The sequence below is a fragment of the Anastrepha ludens genome, chromosome 2 (assembly GCF_028408465.1).
Source record: "Anastrepha ludens isolate Willacy chromosome 2, idAnaLude1.1, whole genome shotgun sequence".
NCBI lineage: Eukaryota > Metazoa > Arthropoda > Insecta > Diptera > Tephritidae > Anastrepha > Anastrepha ludens.
Genome location: NC_071498.1, coordinates 15,960,986 through 15,983,801, shown reverse-complemented (window position 1 = coordinate 15,983,801; position 22,816 = coordinate 15,960,986). Strand labels below are relative to the sequence as shown.

Sequence of the window (22,816 nt, the reverse complement as noted above, 5' to 3'; positions counted from 1 at the left end):
TACGCACCAACCCATTCGGTTACGGCGGCCACTCTATTTTGGATACTGTCGATGAAAATTGGTTTATTTGTAGGCCTGGGCAATATTAGAAATATACTGAAAAAATGTTAACCCTTTGGAGTCGGAGCCGCTCGACGGGCGAGCGTCGCTGAGGACGAGAGGTATTGGACTGCGCAGTAAAGAAAATAAATACGTTAAAAACTAAGGTTTTATTTAACACAAGAAAAATTTTTCATAATATCAAAAAATAATTATAAACAAACTGCCATCACTTCTAATGTTGAACTGCCTGAGTGGATTCCTTATTGCACGGATTTTACTTCCACTTGACGAAGTAATGCCGTCATCTTTCGCCTTATCAGATTCAAAGTAATATTCGTCAGAACTGTCACTATCTCACTATCATCTCTAGATCGCTTAGCCATCGTGCATAGGATAAAATATAAAATATATAAAAAGCCTGCTGGTTCCTCTGGCAGTGACACTGAGAGACTGAATCGAAGAACTCAAAATCGTTCTCACTCTACCGTCTCTCACATTGTAAGTTTACATTATAAGGAAGATAAAACTTCATCGCTAATGGGCCCTAATGTCTTTAAATGAAAACGTGACTCTTTTACTATGCGTATCTTCTCGCTCAGAACGACAGACGTCGCGAGCCTTACAGCTACGAACTAATTTAGGCGGCTATATGCTGACACGCGTCCGGAACGGGAAAACGGCTTGGGCGGACTCTCGGGGATGAAAGGGCTAATAATTTCGAGATTTAGCCAATGTTGAAAATTTCGGTATGGAGTTTTTTAAAGTAAAACATCTTCGGTCCGTTTTAACATATTTAGGGTGTGCTTAGGAAGTGTTTGAGCACAAAATATATTAAAAAAAAAAATTAATTTGTTTGCTAAAAATTTTTTGAGAAAATTTGTTGTTTTTTGTAGTTTTGAAAAACATCCCTCACAATTGTTTTCTTAATTTGGTCATTAATAGCTAAGACTATGGCTAGTTAGTTCCTTGAAGTTTCATAGAAAAACTCCATTGGCTTTTCGCGTTTAAGGGCTGGGTGTAACTGCTTACTGAGGTACGCAACGACGCTTTGATCGATGTGCAAACGGACATAATATCCGACTACGCATGCTTTTGCAGGTGATTGTACAATAGTTTAAAAATTGTCAAATTTTTTAATGGAAACGTTGTTGCCACTACGATTGCCATAACTAAATATATACGTGGTAGCCCTCGTATTTCAAATTATTTTACTTCCGCCGAAAGTGCCTGACTTATCAGTTCAAAGTCACCATACAAATACTCTCGAGCAGCAGTAAAAACTCTTTCTTTGGCCCACTTGAGGCAGTTCAATTTAATTGTTTGGTACTTTTTCTTGTTGACTTGGAAAAGGGGAATTTTTCTTCTGCAAAATGGAACAAAAAATCTATGGCTTTTTATTTTGAATTTGCGAACAGTGCTACTAAAAGTAATAACAATAACGTTTTAAGTAAATAATTGAATGCTTATACATACATACCCAGGTGCATATGTACATACACATAACATGCGCAATCAAATCTGCATGCCTAAAAAATTCACCGGAAAAATAAATTTAAAATTGCAATGACTTTGATTAACTGCGGCCATGTCAAAGTCTTGCTGTGCGAATAGTTGCGGCCTTCTTTTCTTTTTTGAGGTCACTAAGTGTGATTTTTTTGCGGCTATCGCCAGATCTCAAAAATCAAATTTAATTGAATCCGTCTTGCACTTTGGAAGTTGAAGTAACAGCGGTACAATCCCCGATTAAAATGACCTACTTTCCTGGCCTCATCACACTGCACAAAAAATGAGAAAAAGAAACCCACATTTTTTCAAAATTCCGCTAACGGAAGATGGTAAAAAAGGCCAGACAATAATACGTGCCGTTTTTACAACTTGCGCCCCGACTTTTGGTTTTTATGTTTTTTGAAGTAATATTGAAAAAGCCACTCCATGACTATGGAGGATGGTTCAAGCAGCTCACAACTTCCGGGAGTAGTCCAAGAATCCTCTGACACCCGTTCGGGAGTGAGCCAGCGTGAGATGGCGAAGTATCCCAGGATAGCTGGTTGTGCACTGGGCTTGGCACCCGCTACTTAAAAATCCCCCGCAATGAAAATATGTACAAAGCCTCGGTTGAGAACTTTATATACTGATGACGACCCCTGCAAACAAACTAAGGGCTACTTCATGACTCTCTAGTGCTTTTATTCATCTCATACACTTCTATTCCACATTAACCAAAGCGAGATTTGCTTAAGATGTATACCTTGACTATTAGAGTGGTCATCAGCTATGCCTTCCTTAATTGGTGGCCGAAAGCCAAACAAGTAACCACTCCACAACTACTTGGCAGTTTACTTAGCTCGATCACAGCAGTCTCGAATAGAAACTGGAAGAACCTTGGTTCGATCCCAACAGTCTCGAATGGGAACTGGAGGACCTTAGTGCGATCTCAGCAGTCGCGAGTGGTTCGCAGATGGCTCGAAAACAAATACTGGAGTCAGTGCGGGTATCTATGATCCGAACACGAAAATCTCCGAGCCAATGGGCAAATGGCCTACCGTCTTTCAGGCAATTCCAATCTGTGCGCAAATAAATCATATGACGGGCAACAAGGGTGCACACATAGCTATATGCTCGAACAGTTAAGCTGCATTAAAAGCAACTGCTTCACATTCTTTGAGATCAAAAGTAATGTACGAATGCCTCAACAACCGCAACCAACTTAGTGCAACAAATAAAATTGTACTTTGCTGGGTAATGAAATTGCTTATGAACTCGCTAGTGTGGGGTTCGTAGCATATTTTCACGGTTCAGAACCATACAGTGGTATCAACTAGGCAGAAGCTAAATGCAGCGTAAATAGTTGGGAGAATACTCAAGAAGAAATTGGGAAGTCACACAAGAACTCCGTCAAGCCAAAAGGCTTATAAGACCTTTTACTTACAATAGAGATTTGCAAAACAAGTAGCGATCAGGAAAGTAGTAGGTTTTCTGACAGCTCTTCCTCTTCTTCTTAATTGGCGCGATAGCCGCTTACGTCGTCGTTTCTTTCTCGTGCTAACCGGCGCCAATTGTACACACCAAGTGAAGCCAAGTCCATCTACACCTGATCTTTCCAACGCAGAGGAGGTCTTCCTCTTCCTCTGCTACCACCAGCTGGTACCGCAGCGAATACTTTCAGAGCCGGAGCGTTTGTTTCCATTCGGTCGACATGACCGAGCCAACGTAGCCGCTGGATTTTTATTCGCTGCACTATGTCTATGTCGTCGTAAAGCTCACACAGCTCATCGTTCCATCGCATGCGATATTCGCCGTTGCCAACGTACAAAGGTCCAAAATTTTGCGCAGAATCTTTCTCTCAAACACTCTCTCTGCGTCATACGTTAGGACGGGCATGATGAGAGCCGTTTAGAGTGTTAGTTTTGTTTATCGAGAGAGGACTTTACTACTCATCCCTGGCAGTTACCTATTATTGAAATTACCATCTCTCAAAAATTCACATTGTAAAGTTGGCAGAGTTTAGAATTTGCCTGGAGGATGATGAAACCACAGGGTATATCTTGCGTAACTCTATCGCCTTGGCAAAGACAAGACTACACATCTGTCATCGAGGTCAAATGGATCCAAATGGAATCAAAAATGCTGCTGAAATTTGTCCGCAAGACGGAAAATTTACTGAAAGAATTTGGTTTTCAACCGATTCCCAACCTGAGGCAGGGCACATCTACGATAAATAGAATCTGATGTAAAATATTAAATGGTAGTATTGCCAGTCAATAGCACTCAAATTTACTATTTCGGAAACATGTAGTACGACACAAAAGACCATTTAGGTCTCAGGGTCGGCCATTGGGCACACTGTTTGTTTCCTTGTTCACTCCTCTCTGGAGTGAATACTCAGTCTTGCATTGGTTTCGTTAATCTGTTTTTATTTCTGACAGGGTGGGTGATTAGGCTGCCGCTATCAGTCCAAAGTAATGGGAATGCTCACATGTCGTTGCTTAGGAACAACGCTTTCTTACTGCCTGGAGCGCTATCTGTGCTTCACATTTTTCTGCCAGAAGGATCGCACAGATGGTTGAGGACTTCGCCAAATTTCGTGTGTCTGCGCTATTATCGCGGTTGCCTGCTTCCTCTTGCTGGCGACACTGATGCATTGTGTAACTGTGTGTTTTTCTTTGTTTTTTTTGCCACAATGCAAATAATGCGCAGACTATATGCGGGAGTAAGGATAGAGAGGATAAGTTTTTGGGGCTGGGGAAAGGAATTGGAGGAATTTTAGTGGAAAGTAGGTAAATTTGGAAAAGTGCGTGGACCGTGGTTTACGTGGGCTTTGAACCCACAACCTCTGGGTTGGCAGGCTAGTGCACTTACCCTAGACTACCGAGGCCGCGGCAGGCTACAGATAATGTAATTATTATTTTCATTTGCTTTTCCGCACAATTTACTCACCGCTTCCGCTTCACTTCTTCTTCCTTTGAAAGCGTTTTTTTTTTTGGGACTCACGCTTTCTAAATTTTATAAGATTGTATGATTTTAAAACATAAATGGATCATAAATTGGAAAACTTTATCATTCTAAATTAAATTTGAGCATACGTTTTGATTTGGTATTAATAAGAAACTTGATTTTTCTCGAAATGCGCGTTTTCAGTTTGTAAAATTTTTTTTCAAATCTTTCCCGATTCAATTTCACCTCCTTTTTTTGTATATTTCAGACTCCTCTATCACCGCCAATCCCACTTGCATTTATAGGGAGTATTCGCGTTTTTGCTACGCCACGAACACATATGTTCTATTTTTTATTTACTTATTCACGTAGGCTTCTCTATTTGAGCTCAAATTATTTCCAATTTTTTTTTTTTGTGGACCCCATTTGCTTCTTTTTTCGATTTGCATACCAGTTTTATTGCTACAAATTTTGCACTGATAATTTTTTTTATTATCTGCGCATGAATTACTAGCGTAGTTGTATAGAGCAGTGATGCCAGCTTAACCATTTTCACATAAAAAATATTAAATTAGCCAAGTTGCTTGTCTAAGACAAGACACTCGGTAGCCGCAGGCCCATTGTGATACCTGCGTTTGAGTTCCATCCTCTAACTAAGTTGGATAAATTTAAAACTGATTGGTATGGCCAACAAAACTCAGCTGCTCTTAATGCTTTCACTTTATATTCTTTCTTAAGTTCATTGATATGCTAAAAAATTACTCCATTTCTGTAACTTTTTTTTAATCAGTATTTATCAATGAAAGACCACCGGTAGGATCGCGATTAAGTGATTCCAAAAGTTGCGCACCACATCTCAATGGGCTGCCAGTGAATTTACTTAATTAGCAGTTGAGCTAGGTTAGGTTAAATGGCTGCCCTTGCTCGAGGCCCACTTGAACAATATTCAAAAAATTCGTCCTTTGTGATGCCATATAGGAGAAAGGAGAAGGGAGGGAAGAAGGGACCTTGGGATTTGGGCATAATAACCATGCACTTATGACGACGCCGACGATGGGTAATTTACGTTCGTTATTAGCCGCATAAAGCTACTGATGAACTTCACCAGATGCATTACATTTAAACCTATCCGCACATTTAAGCTATATCCGCAGGTGTAGGGAAAAAGTGAGATCCCAGATGTCTAAATCTTTGCCAGACGAAAGCAGAGCAGCTGAGAAGAAGGTGATGATATGATTCCACCTCAACCTCCAGGCAGCTTCTGCAGAATGGACTTGAGGAAATCCTAAGTCGCACCGCATGGACCCTTAATGCGCAATGTCTGGTAAGGATACCCACCAATTTCGAGAGCTGCTCATTTTGTTAGCCTTAGGAGTTCCCTCTAACGCCCCTGATCTACCCGTGACCAGAAGGATCTCGTTACTTTGCACGTTTGCGAACTAGCCCACCGCTCGCTGAGTTGAAGCAAGGCCCATCTTTCCAGGAACTGAAAGGAACTAAAAACCTCTCATATTGCGATGAAGCCGTCTCCAAAGCTCGCTGGCTAGCCAGCTCTTCAGCCCAGCAGTTTCCCTCTATGCCGCTGCGACCGGGAACCCAAATGAGTCTGATATCGAAGTATTCGGATGCAATCGAGAGGGAAGTTAGGCATTTCCCGACTAATTTCGAACGCAGAAACAACGAGTCCAAGACCCTAATTGCCGCTTGGTTGTCGCAGTAAATATTTACTTCCTTAACGGTAATTACCGAAGTGAGCAACCAATCCACTGCTTCCTTAATTGCGGCTACTTCTGCTTGGAAAACACTACAGTGGTCCGGAAGCCTGAATTTAGGCTTGATGGGTAGCGCCTCACAGAATACTCCCCCACAGACCTTTCAGTCTAAGTTCGAGTCATCCGTGAACATATTCCCACTTATCCCATTGGGAAAAAGTTCCGCTCGAACCTAGCGTGGGTGCACAATGATCCAGCACCTTGGGGATGAACTCAAAATTTTTGAAAATGCTGGGGTGTCCGTAGTTTAAGTCAAGCTTAGGGCCCGAACTCCTTAATCTGATAGCGGCGCGTGCAGCAGAAGTTTTTCCACAGGTGCCACATTCATCATAGCGTTGAGTGCTAGAGTAGGTGTGGTCTGAAGTGCCCCACTGATTCCAATAAGGGCAGACCTTTGTGCCCGCTCCAGCTTCTTAACTGATGTCATCTTTTCTAGCGAGTTCAACCAGACAAGGACTCCGTAGAGCTATGTCACAACAGATTTTATCTACATAAGATTACTTACAAGTGAAGCCTCTGAATTAAAGTAAATAATTTATGGTACTTAGCAACAAGCCAGTAGGTACTTTCAATACTTCACTTTCAATAAAAGCAGTGAAGCAACATAAGCGTAAACTGTCTACATTTTTTCTCATATCACCAACACAATCTCAATTTTGCCATAAACAAACCGCTCTCACATCCTCTGTTACGTCAGCAAATCAAATCCTGTTAAAGGTCTGATGTTGGCCACACGTTTTGGGAGACAGTTCATTGTGAGAAAAATGCCGATATTTTTTTTTGAAGGAGGTTTAAATTAAAATGTCAGCAACATCTCAAATATGACGTCACATGAATAGTATGTGGAGCACGCTCTCACTAATGCAATAACAATCCTCCCACCTCAGCTACTTCTTCCCTGGGACTAAAACAAAAGTAACAGCCGTGTTTATGTCCGAAGACACAGCAGGTACCTGCACCCAGGTTCCTCTCCTGCAGGCATATGAAGGCTATACGCCGTCGATAGTCTCAATTACCTCCACTGTCCGCCTTCTCTGCCTTTGCGCTCCCAATTAACATGACAGAGTTGCGTCATGATCTTACCTGCGGACGTTTGGGCTACGTCCCACTTACAGCTAGTTACGCACATATCTCGTATAAGGCTGATGGGGGATAGTTGATTACCCAAGGCTTGTTCGAGAGTAGCTCGCTCCTCTCTGAAGCGGTCGAAATGGAAAATAACGTATTCTGCGCTTTCGTTCGTATTCGGGCAGTTTGGACAGAAAGGGCTGTTTGCCAGCTTAAAATCGTGCAGGTATTCCTGAAAACAGCCATGTCCGCTGAGCAACTGCGAAATGTGGTAGTATGGTAGTCCATGTTTTCTTCCTAACCACTCATCAACACGTGGTAAGAGTTTGTAGGTCCAACGTCCTCCTTGTGACTGCTTCTACCACTGCTGCCACCGGCCAATTGTCAGCGATCGCTCAGATGCTTTTTGTACTCATGTGGATCATGCTCCTTGCATGTTATAGAGCCTATTGATTTCATCTGTCAAGAGGTCCAGAGTTATCTTTGAAGTTATTACGCAGATTGCATCATCAGACACCATTCTGTACGGCGCGCTTTGCCTGTATGGCTGGGTGACTTCCCAATTAGAATTTTTGGCCAGGAACTAATGACAGTAATCGCCTGTGATTTCTTGGGGTCCTCCTATATTAGGGAGGAATCGCGTCAGGGTACCATTGACAGAAGCCGCCTTGGAACTTGCATTTATTAAGTGCTGCCCTTTTCAATAAAATTGCCGATATTAAATTGTTGAATGCGCCGTGCTCATAGTTAATCTGCTGCGATGACGTCAGTTTAATTTTACTCTCAAAAGCTTACTTTAATATGGGATAGAGCTATAAATTGGCAAACATTAAAACTACTATACGTAGCTGGATCAATTAAGAACGAATGGCTTATCTTTGGGTGTGAAAATTGGCTGGAAACATTGCTTTGGTCCACCTCTTTAAATTACTTTTTAAATTTTTTATTTTGCGCAAAGTGTATTAAATTCTATTAATTGAGTGAAAATAAAACAAAGATGTAGAATAAAGCTGACGAAGTTAAAGCTACTTATAAATCCATGTGCTCTATCACCTTGATAGTGTACTCGTAGGCATACCGATTCATGAGATGAAATTATGGATCCCCCGTGGTGTGATATAGAGCTCATTTTAGTATAAGATTATTCCATCTCAAGTTTTCTTTGTTAATTAAAAATAATGTTTGAGGCGTTTGCCAGTTTTTGCATAGATTTTTTCTTAAATAATACATAAAAATTTTTCGTTGAAAAATGTTTGCCGTTAATAGCTGCATTTTCGACATTTTTGCTGGTCGCTTTAAAAAATGCTGGCAACGCACGTATTAAGTAATAAATATAAAAAAGAAAAATTATGAAATAAAAAATAAAAATAAACAAAAGCCAAATGTCAAACAGAGCTACTAATTCACTCATAAGCACCATTCAGCATTTTTTGATTGCACTATCAGCCGAAAATTTAAGCCAGTTTAGCAATTTATGGCTCCTTATCGATGTCTGTGTGCATATAAAAAAAAGTGAAATAATGAATGACTAAAATGTGTACGAGTAGCACTTCAAAATGATCTTCACACTGACGCAAAATGATTGCAAAGTGGCAGTGCTCTATTATTGCATCCGTAACTGCAACATTTAATGCCTTTTTTTGCATTTTTGCATAGAAACAATTTTTTGCATAGAATTCATTTTTTGCATAAAAGCAATTTTTTGCATAGAAACAATTTTTTGCATACAAGCGATTGCGTTAGTCAATAGTCAGCTCAAATCAGCTACTAATTGTTTGCTGTCGTTCGTCAATTAGCAAGTTTTGTGATAGCCAAGAGACAACTCGGTTTACTGCTGGGTATAAATTGTATAATAAGCATGCGATTATTGCAATAAATTTTTATGGAGTACCATTCGCGCAGTATTAAGTAAAAAGTTGTACTTTTAATTGAATTGACTTGCTTTGTTTGATGTCGGGAATCCCCTTTGCTGGTATCGATTGCGATAGCCTTAATACCATTCATGCTCTAAGACCTTAACAAGCGCGTGAAATGCAAGTCATGTGTTTAAATATTTGCGCACACCACTTACAAACGTTTAATTAGTGCAAACGTACTAGATGAAATTTTTAATTGCTCATGGCGAATTAGCTTTGCTTTATAAGTAAAGTGTTTTGGCGAAAGAAATCTTTTCCAGATATGCGTATAGTTTCCTGAGTAATGAATTGGAAGTTACAGTCAAATCTATTAAACTACTTTCTACGGTTACTAGTACTGAAAATCCAAGAAGAAAAGATGCATAAATTATTATTCAGCACTATGTATACGACAAATTAAAAGCTCCTTCTTGTCGTTGAGTGTAATGCCACATTCGGTTCTGGATGGAAAGCAACCACCAGATTTCGCCTCACTTCAATTGATGGTAATATAATATATCATCCAGCATCTGAGTACAAGTCAGTCTGAGAACATCCAGCATCTGAGTACAAGTCAGTCTGAGTACATCCAGTATCGGAGTACAAGTCAGTCTGAGCACATCCAGCATCTGAGTTCAAATCAGTCTGAATACATCCAGCATCTGAGCAGAAGTCAGTCTTTGTACATCCAGCATCTGAGCAGAAGTCAGTCTTAGTACATCCAGCGTCTGAATACAAATCAGTCTGAGTACATCCAGTATCAGAGTAGAAGCAGTCTGAGTACATCCACCATCTGAGTACAAATCAGTCTGAGTACATCCAGCATCTGAGTACAAGTCAGTTTGAGTACATCCAGCATCGGAATACAAGTCAGTCTGAGTACATCCAGCATTGGAGTACAAGTCAGTCTGAGCACATCTAGCATCTGAGTACAAGTCAGTCTGAGTACATCCAGCATTGGAGTAGAAGTCAGTCAGAGAACATCCAGCATCTGAGTACAAGCCAGTCTGAGTACATCCAGCATCTGAGTAGAAGCAGTCTGAGTATATCCACATCTGAGTAGAAGTCAGTCTGAGTACATCCAGCATCTGAGTAGAAGCCAATCTGAGTACATCCAGCATTGGAGTACAAGTCAGTCTGAGCACATCCGGCATAGGAGTAGAAGCCAGTCTGAGCACATCTAGTTTCTGAGTACAAATCAGTTTGAGTACATCCAGCATCGGAATACAAGTCAGTCTGAGTACATCCAGCATTGGAGTACAAGTCAGTCTGAGCACATCTAGCATCTGAGTACAAGTCAGTCTGAGTACATCCAGCATTGGAGTAGAAGTCAGTCAGAGAACATCCAGCATCTGAGTACAAGCCAGTCTGAGTACATCCAGCATCTGAGTAGAAGCAGTCTGAGTATATCCACATCTGAGTAGAAGTCAGTCTGAGTACATCCAGCATCTGAGTAGAAGCCAATCTGAGTACATCCAGCATCTGAGTAGAAGCAGTCTGAGTATATCCACATCTGAGTAGAAGTCAGTCTGAGTACATCCAGCATCTGAGTAGAAGCCAATCTGAGTACATCCAGCATTGGAGTACAAGTCAGTCTGAGCACATCCGGCATAGGAGTAGAAGCCAGTCTGAGCACATCTAGTTTCTGAGTACAAATCAGTTTGAGTACATCCAGCATCGGAATACAAGTCAGTCTGAGTACATCCAGCATTGGAGTACAAGTCAGTCTGAGCACATCTAGCATCTGAGTACAAGTCAGTCTGAGTACATCCAGCATTGGAGTAGAAGTCAGTCAGAGAACATCCAGCATCTGAGTACAAGCCAGTCTGAGTACATCCAGCATCTGAGTAGAAACAGTCTGAGTATATCCACATCTGAGTAGAAGTCAGTCTGAGTACATCCAGCATCTGAGTAGAAGCCAATCTGAGTACATCCAGCATTGGAGTACAAGTCAGTCTGAGCACATCTAGCATCTGAGCAGAAGTCAGTCTTAGTACATCCAGCGTCTGAATACAAATCAGTCTGAGTACATCCAGCATCAGAGTAGAAGCAGTCTGAGTATATCCACATCTGAGTAGAAGTCAGTCAGAGAACATCCAGCATCTGAGTACAAGTCAGTCTGAGTACATCCAGCATCCGTCAATTTCGTGCCGGTTTCGCGGTCCATAATGACTTTGAAGTTAACTTCTAGAAGTTGTGCAAATTTTCGTTGACGCTGAGGCATAACTGAGGTTCTATGTCGTTTGCCGTTAATGTGCCGAATTATCTCATCCTTTAGCTCTTGAATTGTTGCTGGCTTATCGACGTACACCTTTTCTTTCAAATATCCCCAAAGAAAAAAGTCCAACGGTGTCGTTGACGTTTAGGTGTGGTTCACATTCCACGTGGGCCCTTGAAATTTAACCACCCTTTACATAATTTACGTGTCAGAACAACAGAAAAGTATTTGTGTAACCCGAAACGAATTTTTAGTCGCCCACCACCAACAACATTTTCGTAGTTTTAGTGTTAGAAGTTCAAAACAAGAATATTTATTAATTATTTACCTGATAACTGCCATCACAGTAGTCGTCATAACGCTGCCTACACTCACTGCATCAGATTTTTATACCTTTTGAGTTAGTCCTAGGAAAAATAGGTAAACAATAAACAATCTTGCCTTTCAATCTTCTCACACCTATTGTTTGTCAAAAATCATTAAAAATGAAAGCCTTTATGTAGGCTGCATTCAATTTGCAAAGCAATTTCAGTATCCACATGTCGTCTTCTAGAAAACAACAAAAGTTCAAAACAAAATTAAAACTCACCTAAAAGGAATAATTGGAAGCCAGCTGCCTAATCAAATAGTAAAGTAAGATTGTGTTAGTGCTAGTCGTAAGTGTGAGTGTATTGAGAATTTAAAGGACACAATGATTGTGCAACCTCCCAGTAAAGCCGCTTTTGCTCGCTTATTCGTTGGTGACTTTTCATAGAAGTGTTTTTGCTCAGCGTGTAGACTGAGAAGAGAATAAGAAAGCAGCGTTTTTAAGCTAAAATGGTGAGAGGCATGTAAGAACACGATTGGAAGCATACATATGGTTGCCCCTATCGCAGTACCGGTACTCGGCTCTCCGTGAATTTGACAGAAGCAGGGATTGAACTGAAATAAGTGCAGAGATTTTACAAAAAACTTTTCCTTTGTAAAGGATTTTTCAAAAAACGCGCCTAGATTTTGTTTTAAAATAAAGCATGGGGGCTACGTCAAGTCCACCGGCAGCCAAGCGGACGGAAAGGTGCGCAGTCGCAAGTTTAGAGTGGTGGCGATTAATTTGGATCAGCTTCATGTGAATCTGTCCGTTTCAACTCCACCATCGTGACATCAATGTCTTCCTCCGGAATCTCGCCACCCTCAGTTTCAGCGAGGAGATCCTCTTCGTTGAAGAGCGGCCCCAAGCCGGCTTTGTCACGCTGCTCATCTGAGTCCAAAGCTGGTTCGTCGCTGCGATAGATGCGAATGGTTGCGTCAAAAAACCCAAACCTTAGAACATAATTTTTCTGCGCCAGTGGGGCAAGCGATTTTCCATTGAGAATGAGCATCACTTATCTTCTTCTCCCTACTGGCTCTTCTACTTTTCCTACTTTCCAGTTTTGAGTTGGCAGGTCGCTATTGCATGTCTTAAAAATTTGTTCAATTTTGTTCGGCTCTTCCGGCTTGGCCGGAACCCAAACTCAAGCTCGAAGTCTGCTTGGAATTTCTGCCTTACTAACCGCTTCGAGTTTGGCTCCTGGCCGAACCTCTCCTACCTCGGCTACGGCCAACCTGTAGAGCGTGGCTGACTTAACGTTTCGCAGGCGATGACCTTTGCTCTACCTTCATACCAGCCTGCGTCATGGTAAAGGGGAGGGGGTGTTCGTCTAGGATCTGGAGGTAAACTTCGGCGATAACCTCTTCAATCCACCTCAGTTTTTCCTTCGGAATGGTCCCTTCCTCTTCCTTGTCAATGACGGCCAACATCTCACCGCCGCCTTTTACGACCTCACTGAAAGTTGGGTATTTATGGCCACTTACTTTCTGTTTTTTTGGCGATATTTGCTTCCGCTTTATCTGCAGATCGTTTCCTTTTAGGAGTAGCACCCGCCCGTTTTCACAAGTCGGATATTACTCCCTTTGCCCATTCCAGCGATTTATCCTGCTCTTCTGTTAGCTGCTCTGCTGATACCTCTCCTGGTCTAAATAAGACCCTACTAGCTGCCTTTTTTTTTGTAGTAGCTTTGCTTAGAGGGACGGCCATTTTTAGCCAGTCCACCCTGCCCTACAGTTGTACTCCGCCTAGAGGTACTAGACCCTTCTATGGCACCCTGCCGCTTGAACCTGGAAGCAGATGCCGACCCCCGTCCCCTGAAAGAGTTTTAAGAATTTTAACGCATTGTTCTATTTGTACAGTAGAAAGATGGGTTCATGAAACTAAACGTGATGGTAGAAGCCTTGAAGACGATCCATGCCAAAGGTGTCCAAAAGCAGCAACAATACCAGAAATCGTAGAAAAAATACAAGATTTGTATTGGAAAATCGTCGGGTGACTGAAAGAGATTTAGTAGAAGCCCTAGGCATCTCATTGGCCAGTGTAAGCACTATTTTGACTGAAGTTTTGGGTTTTAGAAAAATTACTAAATGTGTGCGCAGTGGGTGCATCATTCGCTAACACTGGAACAAAAACACATTCGGGTGCGTCTTTCTCAACAACATCTAGAGCATTTTCGAAAGGATAAAATGGATTTTGCGCGTCGACTGATCACTTTGGTATATCACCATGAGACTAAAACAAAACAAGAGGATAAAAAAATGTATGAATCTGGTTTTTCGGCTCCTTTCGTATCTAAAAATCGGCCAAGAAGTTGTTAGCACAATTTTTTTTTGGGATACGAAAGGAATTTTGTTTGTGCATTACTTGGAAAGTGGTAGGTAGGTAGGTAGGTTGGTCGTAAGATGGCAAGAGTACCACAAGTGCACTACATGTAACACTTACAAATGCCGTTTTGATACCATAATGTGGACCACTATCTGCGAAAAAGTTAGGGAAGAGAAACCATCTACAGTCATCCAGTGCTGTTGATATAGTGAAGGAAAGAAAAGGGATCTGGGCTGGAGAATTTCCTCAGGCCATCTCGAAAGGGGACGCTAAGGAATTTCAAGCGCCAGAGCCGAACATTTACAGAGAAAGTGTTCAACAGTCACTTTCTCTGCAGGATCCCTACAGCTTCTGCAATAGGAGTTGTACGGAAGTCCAAGCTTCTCCGCATGAGTTCCGATCACCCAGTGACCAGTGAACACCGTAATGAGTTTGGAAGTTGAATGGCGGGACACTGCTACCACCTTATGCGTCCTGTTCCTGTCGTGGTGAGACCATAGTGTTTTTGAGATAGCACACGATGAGGCAGACCTCCAACTGTCTTGTGCTTTTTTGAGAAAGAAATTGTGCCTTGTTTTCCTTTAACAACGGTCAAGGGGACACCAATACCTGAGATAGGGACAACTGAAAATGGTTCTGGCGAACCCTTTCTAGCAAGCTCATCGGCAATTTCATTTCCCTGTATATTCTTGTGTCCAGGAACCCATATAAGGGAAATGTGTCCTGCTCGTTCGAGATGTTTGAGTTCCTCCTTGCAGTAGTTGACAAGAAAAGAACTGCAATACGGCGACGACAGGGCCTTAAGCGCAGCTTGATTATCGGAAAAAATATTAATGTCTCTCTTCCAACAGCGAACCCTAAGCATTTGCATGCTTGCAAGATCCTCGGCTTGAAGAAACGTTGTTCGTTTCCGCCAATTTAAAGAAGCCCGAAATATTAGCTGATTTACGGAAAACCCGCGCTCCTACTCCAGATTTCATCTTGTATCCGTCAGTGAAAACAGAGGTGAATATATCCGTACCGACTCTCCCCTTTTTCCAGTCTTGCCTGCTCGGAAAGATAGCCCTAGCACAACCCTCAAAGCACAGTTTCCGGATGGCGAGGTCAGTGCGGAGAACAAAGAAGGAAGGGAGACCGTTTCAAGATGTTACCATGTCCTACAGGAAGTTGCCTCCAGAGGTCAATATCTTTCAAACTAATAGCGCTCTGAGCAGCAATGGATTTAACTTGAAGATCCACGGGAAGTAAGTAATGAATGACGTTGGGGGCAGCGGTGGGACATGTTCTACTAAGTGGTAAGACCAACTGAAAAAAAAAAGCGTGAAAAAATACCCAGTTTGCAAAAGAAAAAAAATCGTTTTCAACAGGACAGTGAACCGTATCATAAGAACATTTTGACGATGGCTAAAATCCATGAATTAATGTTCGAATTATTGAAGCATTTCCCGTATTCATCAGATTAGGCTCCTAGCGACCTCCATCTGTTTCAAGACCTAAAAAATTCATGTGTGAAATGGGGTTTTTCATCACATGATGAGGTCATAATAGCGGCAGGCTAATCACCTACCCTGTCAGAAATCAAATAGATTAACGAAACCAACGCAAGACACGTCCTATGCTCCCGAGAGAGTGAACAAGGAAAATAATGTATTTTGCAGCCCTTCCTAAATTGGAATCTCTTTAGAACAAGTGTACTGATGTTCAGGGAGACTATATTGAGTATTTCAAAGCAAAAAGGGTGTTTTTTTTTATCGAACCGCAAAACTTATGGAACAACCTAGTATTTTCAGCAAGAAACTGAAATTTCAAGCAACAGTCAAACGTAATGGGACTGGAAGCAAAAGATAGAATAATTTAAAACTACCGGTAGTTTGTGCACATAGTTAAATACACTATAAAGCCACTCAAGAAAAATTATGCAGCCATTTAAAAAAAAAAAAAATTAAGAAGTTGGTTTGCCCATAGACAAGTAGACTCACCATATAAGAATTATTGCGTAAGAGAAAAACGCAGCTTAAAACTCAAGTCTTATTTAGGTTAGATTAGGTTTGGCAGCCGCATTGCACATAGAGACAGCGATGCCTCTTAGATCACGAAATGGGCGCGTTGTGTGAGCCGCAGGGGTTGGGCTACATTGCCCCTTGAATATTGAACTATCCCAAACTTTTCACAAAGCGTAAAAGGTTGTTGCTACCCAAAGTGTATAAATTATCTATATTCGTTAAGAAGTAGGATTTTAAAAATCGGTTCCTGCTTCTGGCTACAGCCAGGCATGTGCAAAAAAGGTGTTAAATTGTTTCCCACTCCTCCTCATTTCTGCAACTACGACAGAAATCATGCGTGTAAGCGTCTAATCTCCTTGCATGATTTCCTATGAGCCAATGCCCCTGTGAGGGCCCCTACTAAGGACTTAATTTGAAGTCTACTCAATTTTGTAATATTCTTGGACAGACGTAGACTTAGCCTTGGCCATGTTTGCCTAGCAATTTCACATTTGTATTGGCACTAATCCATCTTTGATTTACAGAACTGATTAGTGCGTCCATAATAAGAGGCTTACAAGTTGCGAGAGGTACCCCCATAAAACTACTTATGTTTGGCATACAGGCACCTTCTCTTGTAAGAATTATTGCTGAAAGAAAAATGAAACTCATCACATAAATTTTAGACTTATGAAATAAGCCTTATTTATTGGACGTAAAATAAAAATTAAGCCCTGAGTGTTAGATGGTATTTTTTACGATATAATTTATACAGTTACAGTGTCTGGTTATAATCAAGCAGTCCTGATAGGAAAATCAATTGCAGCATACAATTTCTATTACTAAGCGCAGTGGCTGAGAATGTCACTGATAAGGAGTTGACAAGAAGTGCAGTTAACATGGCTTTGGAGTGAGCTGCATTCCCTACAGGGTGACTAATATTCACTTTTAAATGTATGCGCATTGGTGAGTACAGCGATAACCTGTTTTGCAATATGCGAATATTAAACCGCTATTTATTGTCATTGCAGTTCAGTGAGTTACGGCCAGATTAGAAGAGGGACTTTGTTAGATTTTGATTTAAAACATCTTCCTTTTGTTAAATTATAGCAAACATGTGTTTTTTTATTGCTTAAAAAAAATTATAAATTGCATATAGTAAAGGGGTTTCCAATAAGAGGTGTTATTTTGATATTCAAAGAAAAATGCTATTTTTTAATTTAAATGATCGGATGTTTATTTCATTATAAAGAGGAAGGTATGCCGTTAATAGTGCAAAAAACATGAGGCAAATTGCCATAACAACCACGCTTACAGGACAATATCCTTTTCATGAAATTTTCCATAACCGAATTGCAAAGTGGCTGCCCTATGTGCTCGATACCCTCATTTATTCACCAATTCCATTGCAAAGTGGCTGCCCTATGCCCTCGATAGCCTCAAGAATTCCATCTTTGAGGTCTTGAATCGACTCTGGGCTGTTGGCGTAGACCTTCTCTTTCACGTGGCTCCAAAGAAAAAAGTCACAAGGTGTGAAATCACAAGATCTTGGTGGCCAATTGTGATCACCTCTTTGAGAGATAACACGGTCCGGAAACTTTTGCCTCAATGGTTTCGTTGCTTGTGGGGCACGAAGCGCCCTCTTGCTGAAAATAAGCGTTGTCCATATCAATACCATCCAATTCCGGCCATAAAAGATCGTTAATCGTCTCTCGATAGCGCAATCCAATTACAAATAATACCTGTTATTGGAAAAACCTTTATTTCAAAAATACCTTTTACAAATTCACATTACATAAAGGACAAATAAAAATAATACAATTTTTTTGTTTATCATTAGAAAGGCAAAAATGCCCTTCAAATTAGTCAATGAGAGTCAAGCTCCTTCCAGTGCGGCCACTCCTTTATCGCCGCATACAGCGCATCACCGGGGCATTCCGTATCACGCACCTGCCGGTGTCCATGCAAAATATAATCTTTAGGCAAATGTCCGCCCTCCATGGAATATTCAATAAAGTCCTGCGCAACTTGTTGCATAGGCGCTGGCGGTAGCTCCTCTACAATCAAACGAAAAAAAACAACAACAAATAAATATCATTTATTCTGTTACCTTAGTCACGTCATTTATGCATCCACTCTATGCACTTTGCGCGCGCGCGCGCCTTTACTTACCCATAAAATTACCAATTAAGAGTAGACCAATACTGCGGCTATTGTAGTTTGGCGCATGAGCACCGACCACTTCATAGCCGCGACCTTCGTACACATTGCCATCACCGCCAACTGCAAAGCTATAGCCAATGTCCGGCCAACCATGTTGGTCCATATGGTAGTTCTGCATGGAACGCATTGCTGCTTTGCAGGCGTCTTCCGTTTGGCAAACGCCCGGTTGATAGGAGTGATGTAGGATAACAAACGGCGCGGGTCCGGTGAAATTGGCGATTTCGGTGGGTGTGCGTGCATTCCATTCGGCGCGCCTGATTAGGCGCCAGTCACGCATGTAGCCCAATATTTGGTTGCTTGTTACATCGCCCCCGAGGCTTTCGGTGTATCGTTTGCTGTGTTGTTTGGGTAAAGCACAAGCTTCAATCGTGTTGATAGCTAAACGCCGTCAAAGTGGGTTGGTGCAGGGGTGAAAAGCAAACATATGTGGCTTGTGGTTATTAGGCACAAACAGTCAAGTATAGCTCATAGCGCCAGTTGCACGCATACACGAGTGCAATTGCATAGAATACAGACTTACACACACACGCACACACACATACATACATGCACACATACATTCTTACTTATTTGATTTATGAAATTTTGAATTTTCACAATTTCCGTAGTGTGCAAAGGCAATTTAACTCGTAATTAACTCACAAGTAAACATGGCCATGTTGCCGGCCAAAAGCAAGCTAACCAACAATAGCAGCTGGTGCGTTGAGGTTCTGCATCCTACGGCCCCAGCAGCCCTTGCAAACGTCAAAGTTCGTTCGGTGCGTGCATCAAACATTTTCCAGCGCAGCGCAATATTAAAATGTTCAACGGTTCTTGTTTGAATGGTTGGTTTGTTGTTGCTGCTTGTTTCTGTGCAGTGATTTTTCGGCTGGTGCGCGTTGTCGGTATTTATGACGGCGTTATTTCGCTCTATTTTCGCTGCCTTAATGCAATTCTATTGTTTAGTATTTTTTGTTGTAGCGTTTCATTGCTATTGCGCTGACAACCTGCTTGTGGTCATGCCCGCTTTTAATTGATAACTGAACGTGGCGCTTCGATCACCAGTAAAAAGCTTTAATTTGTGCGACTTGAGCGTTGCATGCCGGACTCTTATACGAGTGCTATGCGCCGGTTGGGATGGTGACAATGTAGTAATGCTGTTATTTACATGCTTAGCCGCTATATTCCTTCTTCTGCCTCCCCACTCGTCCGACTTTGTACAATATTTGCTCGCCTGCCTCGCCTGTTGTTTGCTTCCCGCTCGATGCTTTTTGCTGTTGGCGAATTAATTATTTCGAACTTCTTAATCTGTGTCTTAATCACTGTCGCTCTCAGAACTTTGATTTAAGTTTGTTGTTTGCTGTTTACATTTCGCTCTCTTTCGCCTCTGAACAGTTTTGTGTGCTCTCATGAAGGTCACAACAGCGCGTAAAAATGTTTACACAAATCCGTTTATTGGTTTTTGATGCTCATCACAAACTTTTGAGTATTTTTTAATTAAAAAAAAATTTGTATTTTTTTAATGACTAAGACTTGCTTTGGTTTGACGCGGAATAACAAAATAAAGTACCCGCTCGCTACAACTTACTGGTTTACTCAGGATTTTAAAGTAGCATTTTTCATAAAATAAATTAATTCTTTGTTGAAATTCTATGTAGACAAAAAGTGTAGCCTTTTCTCCTACTTCTTCGTTTATTTGTAAAAAATTCCTCTTTGCAATAATATACTTGGATAACTTTTACTGCAGTTCAGTGGATTCGGATGCCCAGCATTCGTGCCATCTCTTCGGTGGGCGCCCGGGCGGTATGGTGTGGATTATTCTGCTCGTGCGGATTATTCTGCTTGCTTTGCGCGCGCTTGACATTTTGCGGACATAATCTCTCCACATTTTTTCTTCCTCTTATCCACCGGCACCCATAAGTCTTATCTCCTTTATTCTGACTGTGTTCGAGAGAGTGATCGGCTATCATATTCGAGAGCACTTTGGAACCTCCACCTATCTCCAGCTCAACCTTACCTGAAAGGAAAATCTACTGAGGCAGCCTTACATCAGGTAACAGGGACTGTAGAGAAATCTCTGAAGGGAAAAGGATTCACTTTGGCGGCCTTTAAAGACATAGAGGCGCTTTTAATAACGTTACCTTTAATAACGTCACTGCACTAAATAGGCTAGTGGTAGAAAGGCCTATCTACCTCTGGATCTCGTCCGTGCTTGGTTGTAGGGAAATAAATGCTGTGGCAGGAGGAGCTAGAATCACTAGTTTCGTACATAGAGGTACACCGCAGGGCAGCGTCCTCTCGCCTGTCCTTTGACTAGTAGCTATTGACGAAGCTTTAACTCGTTTAAACAGGGGTGGAGAAAAGGTGGCAGCATTGGCCGGTGACTTGGTCCTAATAGTTTCAATAATGGCTGAAATTTTGTAAGGTCGATTGGCTGCACTCAGTAGATGGGCTACCAGTTGCGGTCTCAGAGTCAACTCTGACAAAACGGAGTTGATGCTATTCACCATACAAGCCTCCACCTTTTAGCTTCGAAGACTAAACAACTAGTGTCTTGCACTCTTGTCGGAAGTCTAATATCTTGGTGTAATACTTCACCACAAGCTCCACTGGAAGCTGCACATAGAAAATGGAGTTAAGAAGGCCAGTAAAGCCTTCTACGACTATAAAACTACAATCGGCAAGAATGGGGTCTCAAGCCACATGTCGTATTCTGGATGTACAACTTAGTGGTTCTTGACACTATGTTGCCTAGTTTGGTTGGTAGCTCTTCAGAAGGACTAAACACCACTAAATTAGAGAGAGTGCAGAGAACTGCATGTGTGGACATCCCTGGAGAATGTACTACATGCCCCACCGCTGCCCTCACCGTCATTCTGCACTTACTTCCCGTGGATCTTCAAGTCAAATCCATTGCTGCTCAGAATAGATTGAAGGAGATTGGCCTCTAGTTCAACTCCCTGTAGGACATGGTAGCATCTTAAAGCAGACCTCCCCCTTTCTTCTCTGTACTTCATACAGATCTCTCAGACAGGCGGAGGTCTGTCTGATCGTGTGATGTTTCAAAAACACTATGGCCTCAATACGTAAGAAACAAAACGCTTAAGATGATGGGAATTCCGCGCCATTCAATTTCCGAACTCATTGCAGTGTCCACTGGTCACTGGGTGATCGGAAATCATGAGATGCTTGGACTTCCGTACAACCCCTATTGCAGAAGCTGTAGGGATCCTGCGGAGAAAGAGACTGTTGAGCACTCCGGCTCTGGCGGCTAGGCGCTTGAAATTCCCTAGCGTGCCCTTTGGGGATGGCTTGAGGAAATTATGCAACTTAGATCCATTTTCTCTCCTCCACAATATCAACAGAACTGGATGACTGTTCATGGTTTTCTCTTCCCTAAATTTTTCAAAGGTAGTGGGCCACATTATGGTATCAGAATGGCACGTGAGTGCTACTCGAAGTGTACCTGTGGTACTTTTGCCATCTAACCATCCTACCTACGTATCCATCGGCTTACGTCTGTTACATCACAAATCTCTCTAATTTCGTCATTTGGTCTTCTGCCGAGCCATGTGTATCCTGCTATTGTCCGTACTGTTTTCATTTCGGCAGTGCTAATATAGTGCTGGGTTATGGTTTCCGCCGCATCCGTTAGAATCCGTCAAATCCATGTCTTATATATTCTTTTCTTACTTTCAATGTTCATGTATTTGGTCTTAGGCTGCCAGATAGTGTTGCTGCTTTGTTTGCCTCAGTCTGCACTTCCTACCTTAGATCCTTACTGCTGTAAATTTGTCAGCTCCAGGACTTGTTCCATTGCCTTAGGGGGCGTCCATAAATTACGTGGAATGTTTAAGGGGGGGAGGGGGTCGAGTCAAATCTCATCTAATCTTACGTTGGAGAGAGGGGGGGGTCTCGGCAAATATCACGCAATTTTTTTTTCTGATTGAAACAAAAAAAATTATACTATTTTGGTCCAAATTTTTATGCGTGCCTATTTTATTTTTTTTTCTAGTTTTTTAACGAGCGCGAATGTCAACAAATTTTTATTAAGAGTTACAAAGGGAAATTGTTTTTAATTTTTTTTTAGGTTGTGAAATGCGATGACCAGAAGTGCTGCAGCCCACGCCGGAGTGATCTGCATATGATTCTTCACGACCGTTTTCTGCCACCTCCATACCCTATCACTCAGGTTGATGGACGTTTGACAATTCCGGACTTTGAAGAACATGACGGAAAGTCATTTGCTCCATTTCTAATACGCCTACCGATTCAACCGCTGAATGCCTTTATCAGCACGCCTTATGATCTCTATTGCCCAAGTATACGTGATGATTTAGAGAAAATATGCTGCAGTACATGCGGTATTTACTTCGCATCTATCACAAGAGCTGCAGAGCACAGGCGAGCAGCTCACATTGCACCAGCTAAGCAAGCGCGTATGTACCGCAAAGTGCGACCCTCACGGATTGTCACAAGACGAGCTAATGAGTTACTGTGCGCAAGCGTCAACGGCTTAGAGTGGATAGATC

General features: G+C 41.8%; 1 protein-coding gene across 1 annotated transcript; it reads right to left on the bottom strand.

Annotated features, from left to right (window-relative positions):
- Positions 1–17,827: 17,827 nt before the first annotated feature.
- On the bottom strand, positions 17,828–19,377 carry LOC128863440 (peptidoglycan-recognition protein LB-like). Its single transcript, XM_054102602.1, has 3 exons — positions 18,948–19,377; positions 18,255–18,683; positions 17,828–18,139 (listed from the first exon to the last, which is right to left on the bottom strand). The coding sequence occupies exons 1-3, from the start codon at positions 19,078–19,080 to the stop codon at positions 17,949–17,951; spliced, it is 753 nt and encodes a 250-aa protein (XP_053958577.1). The 5' UTR covers positions 19,081–19,377; the 3' UTR covers positions 17,828–17,948.
- Between the last annotated feature and the right edge of the window lie 3,439 nt (positions 19,378–22,816).

Excerpts from the sequence above, each read along its gene's own strand:
- LOC128863440 (XM_054102602.1), bottom strand. The coding sequence starts at position 19,080 with ATGTTTGATGCACGCACCGAACGAACTTTGACGTTTGCAAGGGCTGCT. Across the intron at positions 18,684-18,947 it reads CAACATGGCCATGTTTACTT|CTATCAACACGATTGAAGCT; the intron begins GTGAGTTAATTA and ends GACGGCGTTTAG. Across the intron at positions 18,140-18,254 it reads CTTAATTGGTAATTTTATGG|AGGAGCTACCGCCAGCGCCT; the intron begins GTAAGTAAAGGC and ends GTTTGATTGTAG.